This window comes from Rosa rugosa, chromosome 3, assembly GCF_958449725.1.
Source record: "Rosa rugosa chromosome 3, drRosRugo1.1, whole genome shotgun sequence".
Lineage (NCBI taxonomy): Eukaryota > Viridiplantae > Streptophyta > Magnoliopsida > Rosales > Rosaceae > Rosa > Rosa rugosa.
In genome coordinates, this window is record NC_084822.1 from 1,905,182 (window position 1) to 1,922,093 (window position 16,912).

The 16,912-nt window shown below is 39.2% G+C and overlaps 3 protein-coding genes across 3 annotated transcripts; all 3 read right to left on the reverse strand.

Moving 5' to 3' along the window:
• Nucleotides 1-597: 597 nt before the first annotated feature.
• LOC133739298 (26S proteasome non-ATPase regulatory subunit 4 homolog) lies at nt 598-4,283 on the reverse strand. The gene is made up of 9 exons (XM_062167042.1): nt 4,125-4,283; nt 3,917-4,030; nt 3,715-3,820; nt 3,134-3,248; nt 2,837-3,046; nt 2,136-2,454; nt 1,850-1,973; nt 1,075-1,178; nt 598-994 (listed from the first exon to the last, which is right to left on the reverse strand). The coding sequence occupies exons 1-9, from the start codon at nt 4,134-4,136 to the stop codon at nt 887-889; spliced, it is 1,212 nt and encodes a 403-aa protein (XP_062023026.1). The 5' UTR covers nt 4,137-4,283; the 3' UTR covers nt 598-886.
• A 2,712-nt stretch (nt 4,284-6,995) lies between these two features.
• On the reverse strand, nt 6,996-11,024 carry LOC133739296 (uncharacterized). The gene is made up of 3 exons (XM_062167040.1): nt 9,653-11,024; nt 8,190-8,535; nt 6,996-7,421 (listed from the first exon to the last, which is right to left on the reverse strand). Exons 1-3 carry the CDS (start codon nt 10,678-10,680, stop codon nt 7,158-7,160), a joined length of 1,638 nt encoding a protein of 545 aa, XP_062023024.1. The 5' UTR covers nt 10,681-11,024; the 3' UTR covers nt 6,996-7,157.
• Nucleotides 11,025-11,601: 577 nt separating this feature from the next.
• Nucleotides 11,602-14,978, reverse strand: LOC133739300 (peptidyl-prolyl cis-trans isomerase CYP21-1). Its single transcript, XM_062167043.1, has 7 exons — nt 14,610-14,978; nt 13,696-13,774; nt 13,547-13,594; nt 13,013-13,036; nt 12,748-12,930; nt 12,561-12,636; nt 11,602-12,069 (listed from the first exon to the last, which is right to left on the reverse strand). The coding sequence occupies exons 1-7, from the start codon at nt 14,709-14,711 to the stop codon at nt 11,907-11,909; spliced, it is 675 nt and encodes a 224-aa protein (XP_062023027.1). The 5' UTR covers nt 14,712-14,978; the 3' UTR covers nt 11,602-11,906.
• Nucleotides 14,979-16,912: the final 1,934 nt, after the last annotated feature.

The following is a 16,912-nucleotide window of genomic DNA, read 5'->3' on the forward strand; positions in this document are numbered from 1 at the left end:
AAATCTCAACTTCTTTCTAATTGGAAGTACTTAAAATGTTGGACATTTATGAAAAAGGCATAGTGCCCCACCCAACAAGAGAGCAGTACCCTTGTTCAAGCAATGATAGAGAGCACTTTTTCCACATTTTGGCTAAGTATCCAATTCTCAGCAAGAAAAGAAAAGAAGAAAATTGCGAATGAAATTTTGATGCATAAATAGGCAGATAGGTGGACGTCAAAAATATGGGAAAACCATGGGGTAGATTCCTGAGCTAATATGAACAGGCAAAGGAGGGAACCAGGATAGCATATTTTTTGTCACCCAAGAAGGTCAAGCATGGTGGCTCGATTAGCTTTCAATTATCATTTAAAAGACTTATCCTTATTAACTAGAAAGAAGCTAAAAATTCAACCCTCTGATCTATCAGAAAGTCCTTGGAAAGGCAATAAAAGCTCCCTGCATAGACCAACCTGCATAGACCAAAATTTATATCTATATATTTTTTTTTGAGGGGGGGGCGCTGTAGTTTTCAAGATCTGTATGCTATATATGGAGAAACTTTGATTGAAAAACAGATGAATGAGAGAAAACAACTACCAGCCTATTGCACACAGATTGTATTAGAAGAGAGAACAAGACCTTTTTCTTAATAAAATAACCATAAACATGACACGAAGTTTGGCAGAGTTCATGCCATTGCTTACATTCCATGCAACATGCGTAGGAATGCAGCATAATTTCATTAACTTGTAATAGTCTCTAAAAATCCTATTGTGCATCTGTTCTTGTATATCTTCCCACAATAATAGGAGACCTTTCAAAGATAGCTCTTTGGTCAGCAACGGAATAACCAAATGTTTCTAAGTAAATCAATCAAGGCTTAAGCAAACAAGGTGTCACATCTTCATTTGTCCTCCTTTGATGGACCCTCTTTGTCCTTTTCTTGGGACTGATTCTTCAGAGATGCAAGAAGCTCTTTCACTGAAGGATCATTGGGGTCAACTCCTGGAAGCTGTAAGCAAGATAACGTATCAAGACGACAGCAACATCATTGTAAGTAGAATACAGCAGGATAGGGAAAATTGCACATACAGATTCAAGGATAGATGAAAGAAAAGACTGGTCCTCCAACACCTTGCTCATATCTGATTGGGATGATGGCTCTCCTGCACTTTCCTGCATGGACATTTGAAGAGCTGCATGCAAACAATAGCCAAATTTAATCAAAAACTAGGTCAAAGCTCTGAACCTCGGCAAATCAAATTTCAAATAACAAGACAAGAACTAATTGGAAATTGTTTATCCTTAAAAGAACACAACTTCATGGACAACTCAACATTTAACAAGCTCACGACAAAGTATGCAAAACAAATGGACAATAAATAATTTTGCATGTTTCTGGGCAGCTAAGAGTCCATGGCTATAAGCATATGACCAATGTGAACCCATGACTCAGAGTTTGGAATTCAGTTATCCATACCACTAGTGACAGCAGGACAATGTGCAACCCATGACTCAGAGTTTGGAATTCAGTTATCCATACCACTAGTGACAGCAGGACAATGTGCAATACATCAAGCAAACAGACCAGGAATTTACATGTACATGAAAGAACAAATAAACATAAACTCATGATGGCTTGTTCTTCCAATAGGCTACAGGGTTTGTGCAGTACTGCTATAAAGTAATGGATGTAGAGAGTTGGTAAGATGCCATTAAAATGAAAGGAGTGTGATGTTCACAAGTCAAACAACAATAGTAGTATATAAATAGCAAGTTAAACTGGTAAATCATTTTCCGCTAGTAAAAAAACTAATGTTACCATGCACCCCTAAATAACTGAAATCAATGAGAAACAATAACACACCTAGAGCCAACTCCTGATCTGCACTAGTTGCCTCTGACATTTCAGCATCACCTGCTGAATTACCGGATCCAGACATATTCATTGACATTGCAAGAGCCTGCTTTAGCAAGTCATTCTCATCAACCTATCACCATATCACGTGTCAAGGAAAATTTAGATTATTTAGTGCTTTGAACATGTATAAAAGATGACAGAAAACACAACAATGATATAGACTTCAAGAACTACACAAACAGAAGGTTACACACGCGCATACATGATCATTAAGATAGGAATTGACACCAACCTTATCATCAGTAGGTTTCTTATCCTCATTGACAACTGAAACATCACCACTTTCTGTCATGGTTACATCCTCTGATTTGGATGGCGGTTCCTCTCCTTGTCTACTACTAGCTTCGTCAGCCGATCTTTTGGCAGCAGCTTCTTGCCTTGCCCTTTCCTCTTCCATAGAAACTCTAAGAGCAAGAGCAAGCTCAGGATCTATATTAGGGTCTACGTCAAAATCATAGCCGGAAGAACCACCAATTGCAGCAGCAGTAGCTGCTGCGGCTGCCACTGCAAAGCCACTTCCTCCTTCTCCATCACCAGTGAATACAGGTGTACTGTCATTAAAAATAAAAAGGAAATGTTCATACCACTGATGACATATATTTCCTCTTACTCAAAAATACGCAATACAAGCCACATGACACAAAACGTTGAAGCTACAAGAAAATAGAAATCTATGTCTTTATAGTTCGTAATGTATATAGTTTCATTAAAAGTTATTTGGTAAATACTACTCTTTTATTTTTTCAGAGATTTCTCCTTCTCTCTTTGTAATGCTTATTTTCAGAGATTTTCCCCGAGTCTTTTCCTACCTTTTTCCCCATAATCAACGACTATGGAATTCAAACCCATGTTCCAATTAGATCCAGATGATACAAAACTCTAAATTCGCATTATACAACTACACATAAACTGCGCAAAGACAAAGTATTGTACCTTATAAGAACATCAGAGAGAGCATCTGGACCAGGAGGGACATGTACTAAATGACTACTATCGTTATTGTTAACAGCAGAAAGAAGGGCCTCCAGCTTCTCTGGCTTTCCATCATCTTCTTCGCCAAAATCAACAATATCAAGAGCAACACTGTTCTTCTTCAATTTCTTCCCTATCATTTCCAATACCTTCTTTTCAAATTTGACAGGACTGAACACACAGAAGATAAGTTAGATGTCAACAACAATTCCTTCTTTTGTTAAGGGAATTAGTGAGTCAGAAGGTAGCACAATAAACCTTCCAGCAAAAACTATGATCCGTTGCTGTTGGTTTTTGTTTTGCCGGTGCTTAAGAGCCAACTGAGCTACCTGGATTGCGGATGCTATGTTCATCTCTCCCCCCATTTCAAGACCTGTATTACAGGAAATTAGAGAACTCTACCAAAATTCATGAAAGACCAGAACGTTGACGGGCATCAAGACAAGCGATAAGAAGGGATGATAAAAGAATACATTAAACTGAACTACTAACAAAACATAGCACGCAAAAGACAATCACAGTTGAAAAGAACCCTAAAACTATTTTTGTTACTTCCTCACGGTGCATATCTCAATCCGATTGTATACTGCATACATGATATCATCTAGTAGTAAGCTCCTTCCAGATACCAAACTAAAATAGCAACATTCAATTATCACCATGTGCTCCAAACATAGCTCCTCTAAGACTAATGTTATTATGATCATCTACATTCTCCTAAACCATTCTAACAGCTTCATTCATCAAAGTTGTACCAACTATTCTTTAACTCTACCACAAGCTCAAACTAAACAATCATACAATAAAGCATAGAACTTTGATAGGATAAATGACCATACCGTGCATGCAAGCCAAAATTCTGCCAAGATCAGCAGTGGGTGTAGCCAATACACGAACCCCTTTGCCCGCCATTGTCAACACCCCAACTGTGTTTTCCGGATTGGCCTAACCCAATTTACAAAACCCAATACATAAACACATTGAAGAGGAACAAATTCGAAATGGGAACAAGGTTTAAGTGAAAAAGATTGAATCTTTAACCTGGGTTTTGGCACCACAGATGAGATTGATAGCATCGGCTTGGGCTTGGAATCGAGAAGGGGAGTAATCACCGTTTCGCATCCATTCTGAATTGTCGACGCATATCATAGTAGCCTGCTTGTTCATTAAGTTTAAGCATGGTTATCATACAATCGCATATAAACCCTAAAGATTTGAACTTTGAAAGAAGAAGAAGGAGATGGCTAACCTCAAGAACCATGATTGCAGAGTTTGGGTGGGTAGACAAGTTTTGATTGTATTGAACAGAGAAAGGTCTTGCTATATGGTAATTTGAATTTTGTATACTCGCTCAATTTACCGAAAAAATGAAAAAATAGAGCTTAAAATTACAAATGGTCCCTTTAGGTTGATGATCATTTGGTGATATTTCTATTGTGGTTAAAAATTTGTTACTAATACCTTAGCTAGAGTTTATTACGAATCACCCACGCAGGAGGAGCTTAAAATTACAAATGGTCCCTTTAGGTTGATGGTGATTTGTGATATTTCTATTGTGGTTAAAAATTTGTTACTAATACTTTAGCTAAAGTTTAAATCCTTTTAAAGATTTTTTTTCTCCCTAACCTACGGGCGACTAGGGTTTTTTCAAGAGTCCTTCGTTCTCGTCCGGTAGCCCCGCGCCATGCCTGGACGAGGAGTTTTGCGGGGGCAATTTTCTGTTCCCGATGGAGAGGCATGCTCTGACTTGGTCGAGGTCTGTTCTCGATGGGTAGGATCCGACGATGCAGGTCTGGGCAGGCGGAGCGATCAAGTGCTCCGATGTTTCTAGGTGGAGGGTCGATTGATTCGTCATGCGATCTGGCTCCTCCCGGATCCAGGTTCTGGTGGTGCTCGATGGCTTTCGTCTGAGTTGCGGCGCAGTTTTGGGGACCGGGTGCTTGGCTTCTTAGGTGACGGCGTTCGACGGTTCCTCGGGCTCTGGGCGGCGTTGACTGGTGGTTAGCATCTGGTGGCTGGAGGCTGGGCGGCGGCGACAGGTGTCACTCTAGTTTTTGCTTATGGATTCTGAGGCCGGTTCATTCTTGGGCCAGATCAATGTTGGGCCTGTTCTTCAATCTTTTGTTTAGTTTATTTTGTTTAGTCAATAAAGCTCCTCCTTCTTGGAGGTTGTAGTGGGCCTCAGCCCTGTTTATGTCGTGATCTTTTTGTCGTAACAGTGTGTTCAATCCAGTGGCCAGTATTGATGTACACCAAGAAGGTCTTAGGTGGATATACTGGTTTATTGGTTGAATTTTGTTGCTTCAATTTGATTAAGACGTAGTAGTCTAGGGACTCTAGCTAGTAGTAATTGTATATGTGTAGTTAGTGTACTACTTGAGCAATGAATGTAATGGGTGATTTTCGGATCCCCTAGCTTGACCTTGTACCGTCGTTATGATCTTTTCGATCATTGGAATATAATCCATTTCCCTCAACAAAAAAAAAAGTTTATTACAAATCACGAAATTCATTCCAAACAATTTTGTCAAAATCCCATTATAATAAGCTCATATTTTCATACTTGTGCTAGATCAAATCCGTCAACAAATATCGATTAACTTGGGGCCTAATAAGTAAAACCATAATATCTTTGCATTCCACGCGCTCTTAAAGAAAAACATGAGCCTTTCATTTTTAGTGTTTCTCGTCTGGCGGTGTGGCCATTTGCCTCATGCGTGTGGCAGCTGCTGCCAGACAAGCATTTTTGGTGTTTCTCGTCTGGCGGTGTGACCATTTTTATTTTGTGGTGATATCACCAGCCAATTAAAACTTGCCACGACATGTAAAATTAATTTAATACTTAAAATTTATTTTTTTAATAAAACATCATGATTAACTATAATTATGTTTTATAACACATGACAGTTTTATATTGAGTGGTGGTATCACCACCAATACTTTGGTGGTGAGCAAATTTGAATCCTAAATTCATAATGCTCGAGACCTTTTAGTGAAATTAATAATTCATAATGTCATATTTGAACTTTTTTTTTTTTTTTTAACAAACTGATGTAAAAAAATAATAACCAAAAATAAATATTGCTTACACATTAGATGAAATTAGTCCTGTCAAAAGCTTTTTTGCGAAACTGAGACCAAACTATTATGAAATACCTAATAATAGAAAATCAAATGCATAAGTTACATATAACAATAGAATTACTTACAAGAAAACTTCAAACTTTACTATCTAATATTAAAGAGATAAAAGAATTGAAGGAGTTGGAGATGAAATATGAGCCGCTTTTAATCATTTTCTTCGTCTCTTAGAAAAGTACAATGAAGAATATAAATCAAGAGATCCCAAGTCAATTTTAAGAAATCCAAAGCTCATGATGTAGGATCTGCTTATAACGTTAAACATATTGATGATGAGTTTATTATGTTATCAATTTTAGTTAACAACAAAAGCCGAACTCAGAACAACTAGTTGTTCCATGGATAAGAATCCCATATCTCTGTCCTATTGGGCAAGGTTTCTAATTTGCATGGACCGGATTCTATTACACGCCAAATACACTGAGAGTCGTTTAGTATACAACCTCCATCCCTTGACTGATCGTAGATCACGAAATGGTGAAAATGAGAGGGCCATGCCATAGTGCAGTGAAACAGCGTTGTCCGCCAAATGTTGGGGTTGAACCGAAACTCATACCCTTCGAGGAAGGAGAGGACATGGGGGCCGAGATCGTCATCCTTGGACTGACAGTGAACAGTTAGGTCCAACTTGGCTTCGTCTTCATATTCCACTGCCAAAAAGTTACTGATGCTAACAGTAATTTTACCTTCACATATGGCTAGGAACGTTAACACCAACACCATTAGCAACAATGTTGCCTTTCTGGTAAGCAAGGGCATGAAATATGTTTGAAGAAGGTGTTCTTTCTTTTTGTTCTCTTCAGTAACTTTTAATTGTGAGAAGGCAGCGAGTGTGAGGGTGCAACATGCTTACTTATATGAGGGGTTCCATTCTCTACTTCCATAGGGTCTCACATGAAAATAGTGGCAGCAGGTTTTCCTGATAGGAGGTTAGGAAGGGTTTTCTGACTTTCCACTTTTTCTGCTTCTTATGCGAACATGTGCAAACTTGCCTGAAAACTCTTTATTGTAAATCCTCAAAAATGTACAAGGCAACACTCAAAAGGTATGCACAAATTGCCGGCAGGCACTTCTAACTGAATACTTGATACAGAACGAATGACAGACCAACAACAACACAACTGCAATTCAAAGGATTATTCTATACACCCAGAGTTCTGGTGATCATAGATGAAGGTCTATGATTTCTACTAATTGGTAAGTTAACATAAACTTCATGAACGTCTTGTTTACAAACTTCCCCTCTGTCCCTATCTATGGCGTAGCACACGTACACAGTGTCGATCACATTATCCAGCACGTGGACAAAGAAACTCAGTACCAAGATCAGCAGCACCCAGGCCAATGCAGCCACAAAGTACGCATCAACCCCAAGATTGCTCACGGCCTTTAAGATAGCGCATGCCTGTTTATGCACATTCATAGTCAGAAAACATCAACCAAAAAACGAAGGGAATTACATTAAAACAGAAAAGACTATATGACCAAAATAATGTCCAGCAATCTGAGAAGACAGAGAAGCATAAATCCTTCACTGACTGACTAGTATGACACAACAATATTCAAACCATCCCATGTTATGATACAGTACAGTGTTGTTTCTATGTAGGTCTCTCTTTCCAGCCCCCAAATAAGAACAGAAAGCAAATTAGACAGCAGTTGAAAGTGTCCACAGTCAAGAACCCCCCAAAGAGTTAATCTCAATCACAAGGATGGTTTCAACCCTCAACAAACCTACAAAGAGATTGTTACTTCAAGCCAGATTATAATTCATAAAGAATGCACAAGAATCCAGCTGGATAGATAAGAAAATACTCCCAATGATTAATCTAACATATATGGTTCCACTCATTTCAGGCAAACTTCATCCATAGACCATAGGATAACACCTGAAACATGAACTAGCCTTACTCCCATCTTCCCACCCTCAACCCTCAACCCTCTCCTCTTAACCAAACCATCCAAAAAAAAAAAAATGGCAGAAGAGAAGGATCAACCGCTAATGAACAAATGGGTATTATCATTAATATGAATTAGCAGATCTATGCAAAACAGTTAATCTGCAAGAACCCCACAAGTTCAATGTGTGGATGGCTTCCTCATACATAACACACACAACTCAAACAGTAATTGATGGAAAACTGAATGATCGAGATTTGGAAAGATAACATACCACAATTGCATATAGTGCTGAGAGTACGAAGATGATTCCAGCCAAAAGTCGAGTGGAGATGGTTTCCACAAAAACCGCAGAAAGAAGATTACGTTTTAGAAGCTCATACGTCATCCTTGCAGATGAACAGTAAGATTCACCAGTTATTGCAGCAAAGATGATTGTGAACTTGTTGAGAAAATCAATTGCTGACAACAAGGCATTAACACAGCAACGTAACATAAGATTAAGTATCCCGCCTGAACCCTCTTTTCTTGCACCATCAACAATTGTACGCACCATTCGAACAACACATATAAGTAAGCCAGATAGACACACAGTGCCAAAGGATGGGCCAAAGGCATTTCTGCAAGCATTTAAAGAAACATGAGAAACAAAAAAAATTCTATTCACATTTATACGAATGGGATGAATCATGTTGCTCTAGTCAATCAGTCCACCCCCTTTCCCCTGTGCTCCCACCCAGTTTCACTAACAAGGAACTTAAGAATTGTGGTTTATTGGAATAGAAAAGACGAGAAACTGTATTGGAATAGAAAAGACGAGAAACTGTGAAGATTAACAAAATGACACCTAGAGTGACTGCCTATGCTTTGCATGTAATTCCTATGTCAACTAATTCCCTTGAAGAAAAGATAAGAACGATGACCGGATTACTATTCTCACAAGCATTACTTTGATGCACAGCCTCAAGAGAAAATAATGACTGAAAAGTAACAATAATTACATCATTGAAACATTTTTATGAAAAATAATTTCTGAGTTCAATATCATGACTAAGAGAAGTATCTTTATCACAACTTCATATAGACATTCATTCTGGAATACTACATTCCTGCTAAGCAAATAGACTCCCAAGGACCTGACAATAGCAGGTAGGTCAAGTACCTAGAACAACCTCTTTCTGCTGACATTAAACATGAAGAGGAGAGAACTGAATGACACTATTATAACTAGAGGCAATTGATTAATCAATATTTATGCTGTGCAGATATATCACTCTCGTATCTGCAGCATTTGATCTTTGCACCACATTTGAAGGCTCATTTATTGCAAACCTTAATATAACGTGTGGGCTAAACAGCACTCCAACTAGGCGCACACAGATGAAAAGGTGCTACCCTACAGTCCAACATGGCAACATTAACCTAAAAGAGCTAGACATGATGTTGGTACCCATCTGATCCGACACAAAGAACAAATGCTAAATAAAAGACTCCCTAGAATGTAATCAATGGTCACTTCGGGGACATCCAGCTTATCAAATCAACAAATTGCCTACATTTTCCAAAACTACCCAAGTTCCACACAGTTGATCACAAACTTGACACAACTCCTCCGCTAACTCTAATTCATCTAGTTTAAACAGGATTACATTTCAATCACAACTACCTTGAAAACCTATATGAACGTATATAAATCACTCCAAACTCGAAAAAAGAATGTAGCAATAGATTACTCACCTCAAAGAACTTCTAATAACCCACTTTGGAGTCGAGTCCTCCTTGGTGAAGTACCACTGAGCAACAGTCCCACTAATCACATACACCTGAGATTCCACCATAACCGTCAGAGACCACAACATTGTCAAAATCGCCAATGCATAATAAGCCGGCACCCAAGAATCCTGCTTCCACACACAACTATACACCTCATCGGATTCTTCCGCCGCAATCTTCCCATTCAGCCTTGCAAACACCAAGAACACCACAATGGGTGCATAGTACACCACCAACCCGAAAGTCAACAAAGGCAGAACCCAAAACAGACCCAAATTCCTCGAAAGCGCATCCGATGCCACCCCAATTATTTGTATAGTAAGCTCAATTCGATGCCGATTCGCCACAAATATCCACAAAATCACTCCAATTACTAACAAAATAAACACCAGGACCAAAATTCTGTAAGCCAAAGGAAAAGATTCACTGCAACTTGAGCTGATTGTGCAGGCAACAAACCAATATACGTCGAAAAAAATCGGAAACAAAATGAAGAACGGGAGAGAAGCATAGACGACTTGTTTAGCATAATTCTTGAGCAGCCAAAGCAGACCGAAGCAAATGGGCAAGCTCAAGATGAAGGTGATGACTAGGGTCCATGTCAAACCCTCTAGAAAAGATGACGATGAACTGAGAGGCGCCCAGTTGGTGAGTCCATGAGTCAAAGAAGCGTTCTTGACGCAGGAGGTGGAATCGGAGTCGTATTCGTAGGAGGAGAGGCTGGAGTAGTCGGTGTTGCGGTGGAAGACGGCGAAGATTCCGACGCCGAAGGTGGCGAGGACGAGGAGAACGAAGATGATGGAGAAAGGGAGGTCCTTGAAGGGACGCGGGTCGTGGTTGTAGGAGATCTGGAGGTACTGGGTCGCGTCGGAGTCGGGTTGGTCGGAGTAGGGGGAGGGAGGACGTGGCGGGTCGTCGGGTTTGGAGAGGAGGGGAGTGGACGACGAGTCGTAGAGGGAGATGGGCTTGCTGGGTTCTTCGGGGCTGCCCATCGGAAAGAGAAGCGGTGTGGCAGAGTCTGGGTTTTTGGAGAAGTGGGAGATGACAATGAGGTGGGTTTTATATGGCGTTGACTGGTAAGTTGAGAGTGAGTTGGGAATAGTAGATGATGATAATGTTGATGATCAGAGCGATGAGTTGGAAAGCATTTGGGCGGTTTTGAGAGAGTATATTGTAGACCTTTCTATACAATTCTATATATCATATGATCTCTGATGGTTGATGGCTAGCCTGGAATTGCTGCCACCTTGGCTGTGTATGAATATCCTGGACATATATACATCAATACAGCCTTGCATGATGCTCCAATTTAAGTCTGTTGTGCTCAACTGAATTGTCCTAGTCTTTGACGTGAGGGCCATATCATAGTCCTTCCGTCTGTTATTTTCATGGCGTGAGTTCGGAAGAACTTTTGGTATGACAGTTGGATCATTGGGTTTGTCCGACTAACTAACTGTTATTTTCGTAGCATAAATTCGGAAGAAGAACTTCGGTATGAAAGTTGGATTATTGGGTTGGTCCGACTAACCAATCAAGTAGTAAGAATAATTTCGATGTTACACAGATCAAAAGCAAGGGTTGTATGAGAATGGCGTTTTGGAAAGGAGGATTTTGATTGAGTGGGAAAACCTACCACGAGGCAAGGCCCCCCTACCCAAGATATTCTCCTAATTTGGGTACCTCTTTGCGTTGGTAGATCAGCCTACAGTGGAAGATAGTCCTGAGGCTCATATACTATTTGGAGGGCTGATCTACCGCTGAAATGGTCGGTGTAGAAAGGTTTTCCCTATTCTCTTGATTAGCTTGTAGAAAGACATGAATACCTAGTACACCTAACCTATCTAAGGCCATCATAATGTCATATCACCTATTTTTGATGAGTTATCAAGTGGAGAAACTGTGCAATAGGAAACTGTCGCAACAAGAAAACAGGTTGTCAATATGGCTACAGCAACTGATTTGTACTCAGACTGAAAGTCGAATATACATGCCCGAAAAGATGGAGAAGAACTAAAAAAAGAGGAGATGATTTCTACCATGTTTCTCTACAGAAAACGTGTTTGTATTACCAACTGTTGCCGGTTACAAAAGAGAGACTAATATTTCCATTGATAAGCCCAAGCTGAGGTAACTTGGTGAAAGGGAAGAAATGAGTATCAGTCATCTAAGAATCAATCTAATAAACTCAACTCAACTTCAAAACCTTCGGTAAGAAGTGTCATCTTTCCTCATCCCACTTGTCCTTGGGTATTTCTCCTGAGTCAGCAATAACAACCTTCTTTCTGGGCTTTCCACTGTAGGTTCCAGCCCCTCCTTCAATTGCATACACCATGTCCATGCCCTGTATAACCTTGCCGAAGACGACATGCTCCCCATCCAACCTGGAAAACATATACCATACATTGTCATTGTAGAACTAGCCTGCGGGGTGAGATGTGCACGGCAGCCTCAGACCATTAACATGTTATGTAAGTTTATTTTCTTTGCCGTGTTACAATGGCTACAATAACATTAACAGTACAAATGAAGGTAATTTGAGTCCTGTAGGATGATGTATGTTGATTATCCTAAGAAACATCAGCGTAAATCCCACAGAAGATGCCAAAAAGACCAGCATCACAGATCCATGAGAAATTTTAGACACATGCAGCATGCCATCTTATATAGTCTGACAATCACACAGGATGAGCTAATAATAGACTACTATCAACCAAATTGGAAGTTGGAGAAGATTGTTGAATCCAAGTATAGTACAATCTAAGGGTAATTTTGCATTTTTGCTGCAACTGTATGGACTCAGATACATTGTGCAGAAGCAATTACTTACACTCATGTCTTAATATTCAGAATTTCAACATGAAGAATAGCTTACCAACTAGCCTTGATTGTGGTGATAAAGAACTGTGACCCATTGGAATCAGGTCCTGTATTCACCATAGAAACAGTACCTGCACAGAAGATACAGTTTCAGAGTTTTAATACTAATAAAAAAATCTAGTGCAAAACTGTAGATCATTCAGGAAACAAAAGTGACAGCCAAAAACATTGACGTTAAACACCTGCATGTGAATGTTTCACTTTGAAATTCTCATCAGCAAAGGTGCCACCATATATCGATTCATATCCCTTCCCATCACCATGAATGATATCTCCGCCTTGAATCATGAACCCAGATACGATACGATGAAATGGCGTTCCCTTATAGTGGAGTTTTTTTCCCTTAACACCTTTACCTTTTTCTCCTGCATTTAAAGCAAGTTTCAATAAGCATAATGACAACATGAACAGGTTCTGTTGGTAATCAAATATCGCAGGTCCAAGTACCTGTGCACAATGCCCTGAAATTTTCTGCAAAAGGAGAAAAAAGATACAGGTATTAGGCAGTTAACTGGTATGAGATAACCTTGATCATTTGACAAGAAACTGCAACTTTGCTTTTGTCGTTGAGCAGATTGCAAAGTAGGAAAGCAAGAGGTAACATTCATTCTAAAATACCAGTAAAATCAGCACGAAATTGCCACAACATTAGTGCACAATTTTAGTACTGCTGGTTAAGTGCAGTCAGTATATGAAACAGAGTTTGCATGTGCAATGGTTTGTAACTGAAGTTGTGAGTAATCGGGCATTATAAAGTATTGTCTCAATAACTTTCAACATACTTTGATATGAAAATAAAGTTCATATTCCAACGCCATCATATCAAATGAAGTAAAGGACTAGAAACTATCAAATTTGCATGCGTCAACAAAGGTAGATTATCTTCAACCAACAAGTTTGTGACAAGTTGAAAGTTGAAATAAGATAGGTTTCTAAGATTCTGATGAAAAGACAATGTTAAGATATAAGATCAATACATACCAACAGTTTTTGGTACAACCTGACCGTATAATCCAATCACAATTCTACCTGCAAATGAAAAGTAGTAATAGGAAGTTATCAGTGGATAAGAAATTAATCGGCAGTCAGCAGAAGGTAGTTCACGTGAAAGTATTGGCATGAAACTGTACCTAAGCGCTGTTCCTCAATATCAATATCCAGGTATACTCTATGGGTTATTTCAGGTACTTCTTCTACTTTCTCTTCCTCCTACATAATGAAATGATTCATATTAGAGACTACAAACTCATCTCTTCATAGATACTAATATTAAAGCAAAAAAAAAGGAAACTAAACCAATATACTCAATAAGATGAGGATAAAACTATAGACCACCAAGACAGAGCTAGTCAACCTAAAGAACTGATATAACATGCAGCCAAATTGAGTCATCCCTATATACTATCCTTAACAAAGGCATTAACTCAAAAACACCCGCACACAGATACCAAACACCACAACACTACTGAAATATTAATCCCCCACTGCCAACTAGCCACCCCATTCTTGCTTTCTAGAAACCTGTCTCTATTTTCAGCAAACCAACAAGTAGTACCCCAAACTTACAGATCAAAAACGGGGCTAGAATCCACAACTAGAAACAATGCTTCTATAGAATCCACAACTAGAAACAATGCTTCGAGAAACGAGATGCCGAAAATTGAAATGTACTACGATTAAAGTAGTAGAATCACACTACTAAGGAATTTAGCAGCTTTCCAAACATGTAAGACTCCACTCAATCAGCAGAGTTCAAGATTCAGAACAACCACCCTTTCCCTAATTCACATATTCCAAATCACTAGCACCTAATTCAGCATTCATGAAATACATTACTTATCAACAATTCAAATAATTGCAAATTCTGTATTCCCAATTCCAATTAAATGGGACTTCATATTAAGCATTCAAGTAAAAAAAAAGCACCGAAATTTCAACAAAACCGATCAAACCCACATTGCAAATCACGATTTCCAGCACAAATTGACTACCCAGATCCACAAATCATTGGCAACAGAGCAAGTAAAGCAAGGAAAAGACTTACCTTTTTCTGGGTGGAAGTGAAAACGAAAATAAGGAAAATTCCGACGACGGTGAAGAGGAGGAGGGATCTGGGCTGGAGCAGAACGGAGATGGCTCGAGGCATCGTCGGTTCGAACCTCTCTTCTGGGGGCTTCGTAAATGGGTGCAGAGTGTGATTAATTAAGAAAAAGATATCTAACTTGTTGATCTTCCATATTAGAATATTAATTTCTCTCTCTCTCTCTCTCTTTAAGAAATAGAAGAAAGACCAAAAATGCGGTGCTATGCTGCCAGTGACATCTGAGCTCAGACAGACTGCGAGAAGGTGCAAATGCCTGAGAATTTTGTGGTCAAACAAGCACGCACAGAACTTTTGGTGCCCTCGTTTTTACTATTTGGTGTCGCAACACGCGCCTACACGTCTGAGAAATTGTTTTCCTTTTTTTTTTTTTCCTTCTTTCAGAAAATTATATATTGTCAAATACATTTTCGACCTAAACGGAAAAAAAGACATACATTCTGCTCACTTATTTGAAGCGACTGACGAATTAGAAAAATACTAAAAGATCTTGACCTAACTGATGTTACATGACACAAACGATCAACCAATACATCCGCCTATAGACCACAACTGATGTACATCAATATTACTAAACAAAATGAGCCTGCCACAATATGTCATCAAAAAGTCCAAGTAATACTCCAAAAAAATTAGCAAGAGAAAGGAATAAAGATCATAGGCCCATGAGCCTAGAGCCCAAACTCATTCTCCTTACCACCTAATTTGGACCAGACAAGAGAACTATAGCCAATGTGGTTCAGGGCCAAAGACATAGCCCAGAGCACTAATTTGGATCACCACCACCCGACCTCCAACAGTCGGACATGCCACAAACCATTAGCAAAAGCCTCTACGCTCACCAAGATCCTCCCTTGACAAGAGTCTCCACTACTCGAGTAAGAATGCACCGCCACACAACACGGCCGTGAAACCTACATCAATCTGTGGCCGTTGCAACGCAGCCGGGCAATGTGATCACGCCCGGAAGCTCTCAGATCTACGTCGATCTAACCACATCGAGATACAAAACAAGACGTGTTAGATCATAATTTACATATATATGCATTCTCCTAAATATTGAATTTAACTTGTTTTTGAGTTTATTTTAGTTTTCACTAAATTATTTTCTTATTTATCTAGGAATATTGCAAGAGTGAAGGAAACATCCATTTTGAATTTGAAGTGGAGAATTGGAGATAAGAAGAATGATGGTCAAATGTGGAGTAAAAAGTTAAATTCTAAATTCCGGCGAACCACCACATTTGGCGGGACAAGTCGCGACCAACCACCACTTATGGTGGTGCCATGTATTTTTCTGCTATATTCGTGGAGAAGCAAGCAAGATGAGTAACATGCATTACACCAATTTTATTACATCCATTCACCATCATTCTATCCTAACCAAATCTCAACTTTTTTGTTCCAAATCAACTTCATTCATTTTCCGTCTTTCACACAATAACCCTACTCCCTAAGTGGCCCAAAAGTCCACCCTTAGCATACAAAATCTACCATGTTTTGTAAGGTTTAATCACCATCTTTTACCCATTATTACCTACTTTAACCTACCGCCATCATTTCCTTGGTTTTGAGACCTAAACTCACTCTAACACTCCACCTTCTTGCCCCTTTCCTTTCCTCCAAGAGACATAGCTGCTCCATTTGCCTTTCTTCATCATTTTACACATTTCTCTTCCTTATATAAGGATCCCTTCATTACACTCTTCAACAATCACCCATACTACCCTATTATATCTTCTTTTTCTCTCCATCTCCACCACAAAACCTCTATCTCCACCTCCCAAAATTCAAACTCATAATCCAATCAACTCCATCTCCTCCATCATCACCACCCCAACTACCATCTTCCACCACTATAAACTCCATCACTACCACTCAAAGTTAGCCAAATGAGCATCATATCTTCATCTTCATTCCATTCATCATCAACAAGAAGTCCATCATCCATTATTTCCACCATCAAGGAGGATCCAAGGAGCATTGAAGGAGAAAAACAAAGGAGGAGCGAGCCATTGATTTTTCAAGCTTCAACTAGTTCATTCTCTTCTTCACTCTTTAATTTACCTTGATGTATTTTACATATTTGATGCTAATTTATATGATTATGACTAAGTAGTTACTTTGTTGGAGCTAGGGTTGAAAGCCCTGGCCAATCTTGTATGGATTGATGTTATAATATGATGTGATGCAATTTTCTTTAACATGCCTACATGCTAGTTCAAGAGTTGAATGCATATACTTAG

Coding starts and splice junctions, on each gene's coding strand:
- LOC133739296 (XM_062167040.1), bottom strand. CDS start 10,680: ATGGGCAGCCCCGAAGAACCCAGCAAGCCCATCTCCCTCTACGACTCG. Junction 8,536..9,652: donor GTTATTAGAAGTTCTTTGAG/GTGAGTAATCTA, acceptor AAATGCTTGCAG/AAATGCCTTTGGCCCATCCT. Junction 7,422..8,189: donor CAGCACTATATGCAATTGTG/GTATGTTATCTT, acceptor GTGCATAAACAG/GCATGCGCTATCTTAAAGGC.
- LOC133739298 (XM_062167042.1), bottom strand. Junction 3,821..3,916: donor TCTGTGGTGCCAAAACCCAG/GTTAAAGATTCA, acceptor AAATTGGGTTAG/GCCAATCCGGAAAACACAGT. Junction 1,179..1,849: donor AGATCAGGAGTTGGCTCTAG/GTGTGTTATTGT, acceptor GTTTGCATGCAG/CTCTTCAAATGTCCATGCAG.
- LOC133739300 (XM_062167043.1), bottom strand. CDS start 14,711: ATGCCTCGAGCCATCTCCGTTCTGCTCCAGCCCAGATCCCTCCTCCTC. Junction 13,595..13,695: donor TATTGAGGAACAGCGCTTAG/GTACAGTTTCAT, acceptor TTTCATTTGCAG/GTAGAATTGTGATTGGATTA. Junction 12,637..12,747: donor AGTGAAACATTCACATGCAG/GTGTTTAACGTC, acceptor TCTTCTGTGCAG/GTACTGTTTCTATGGTGAAT.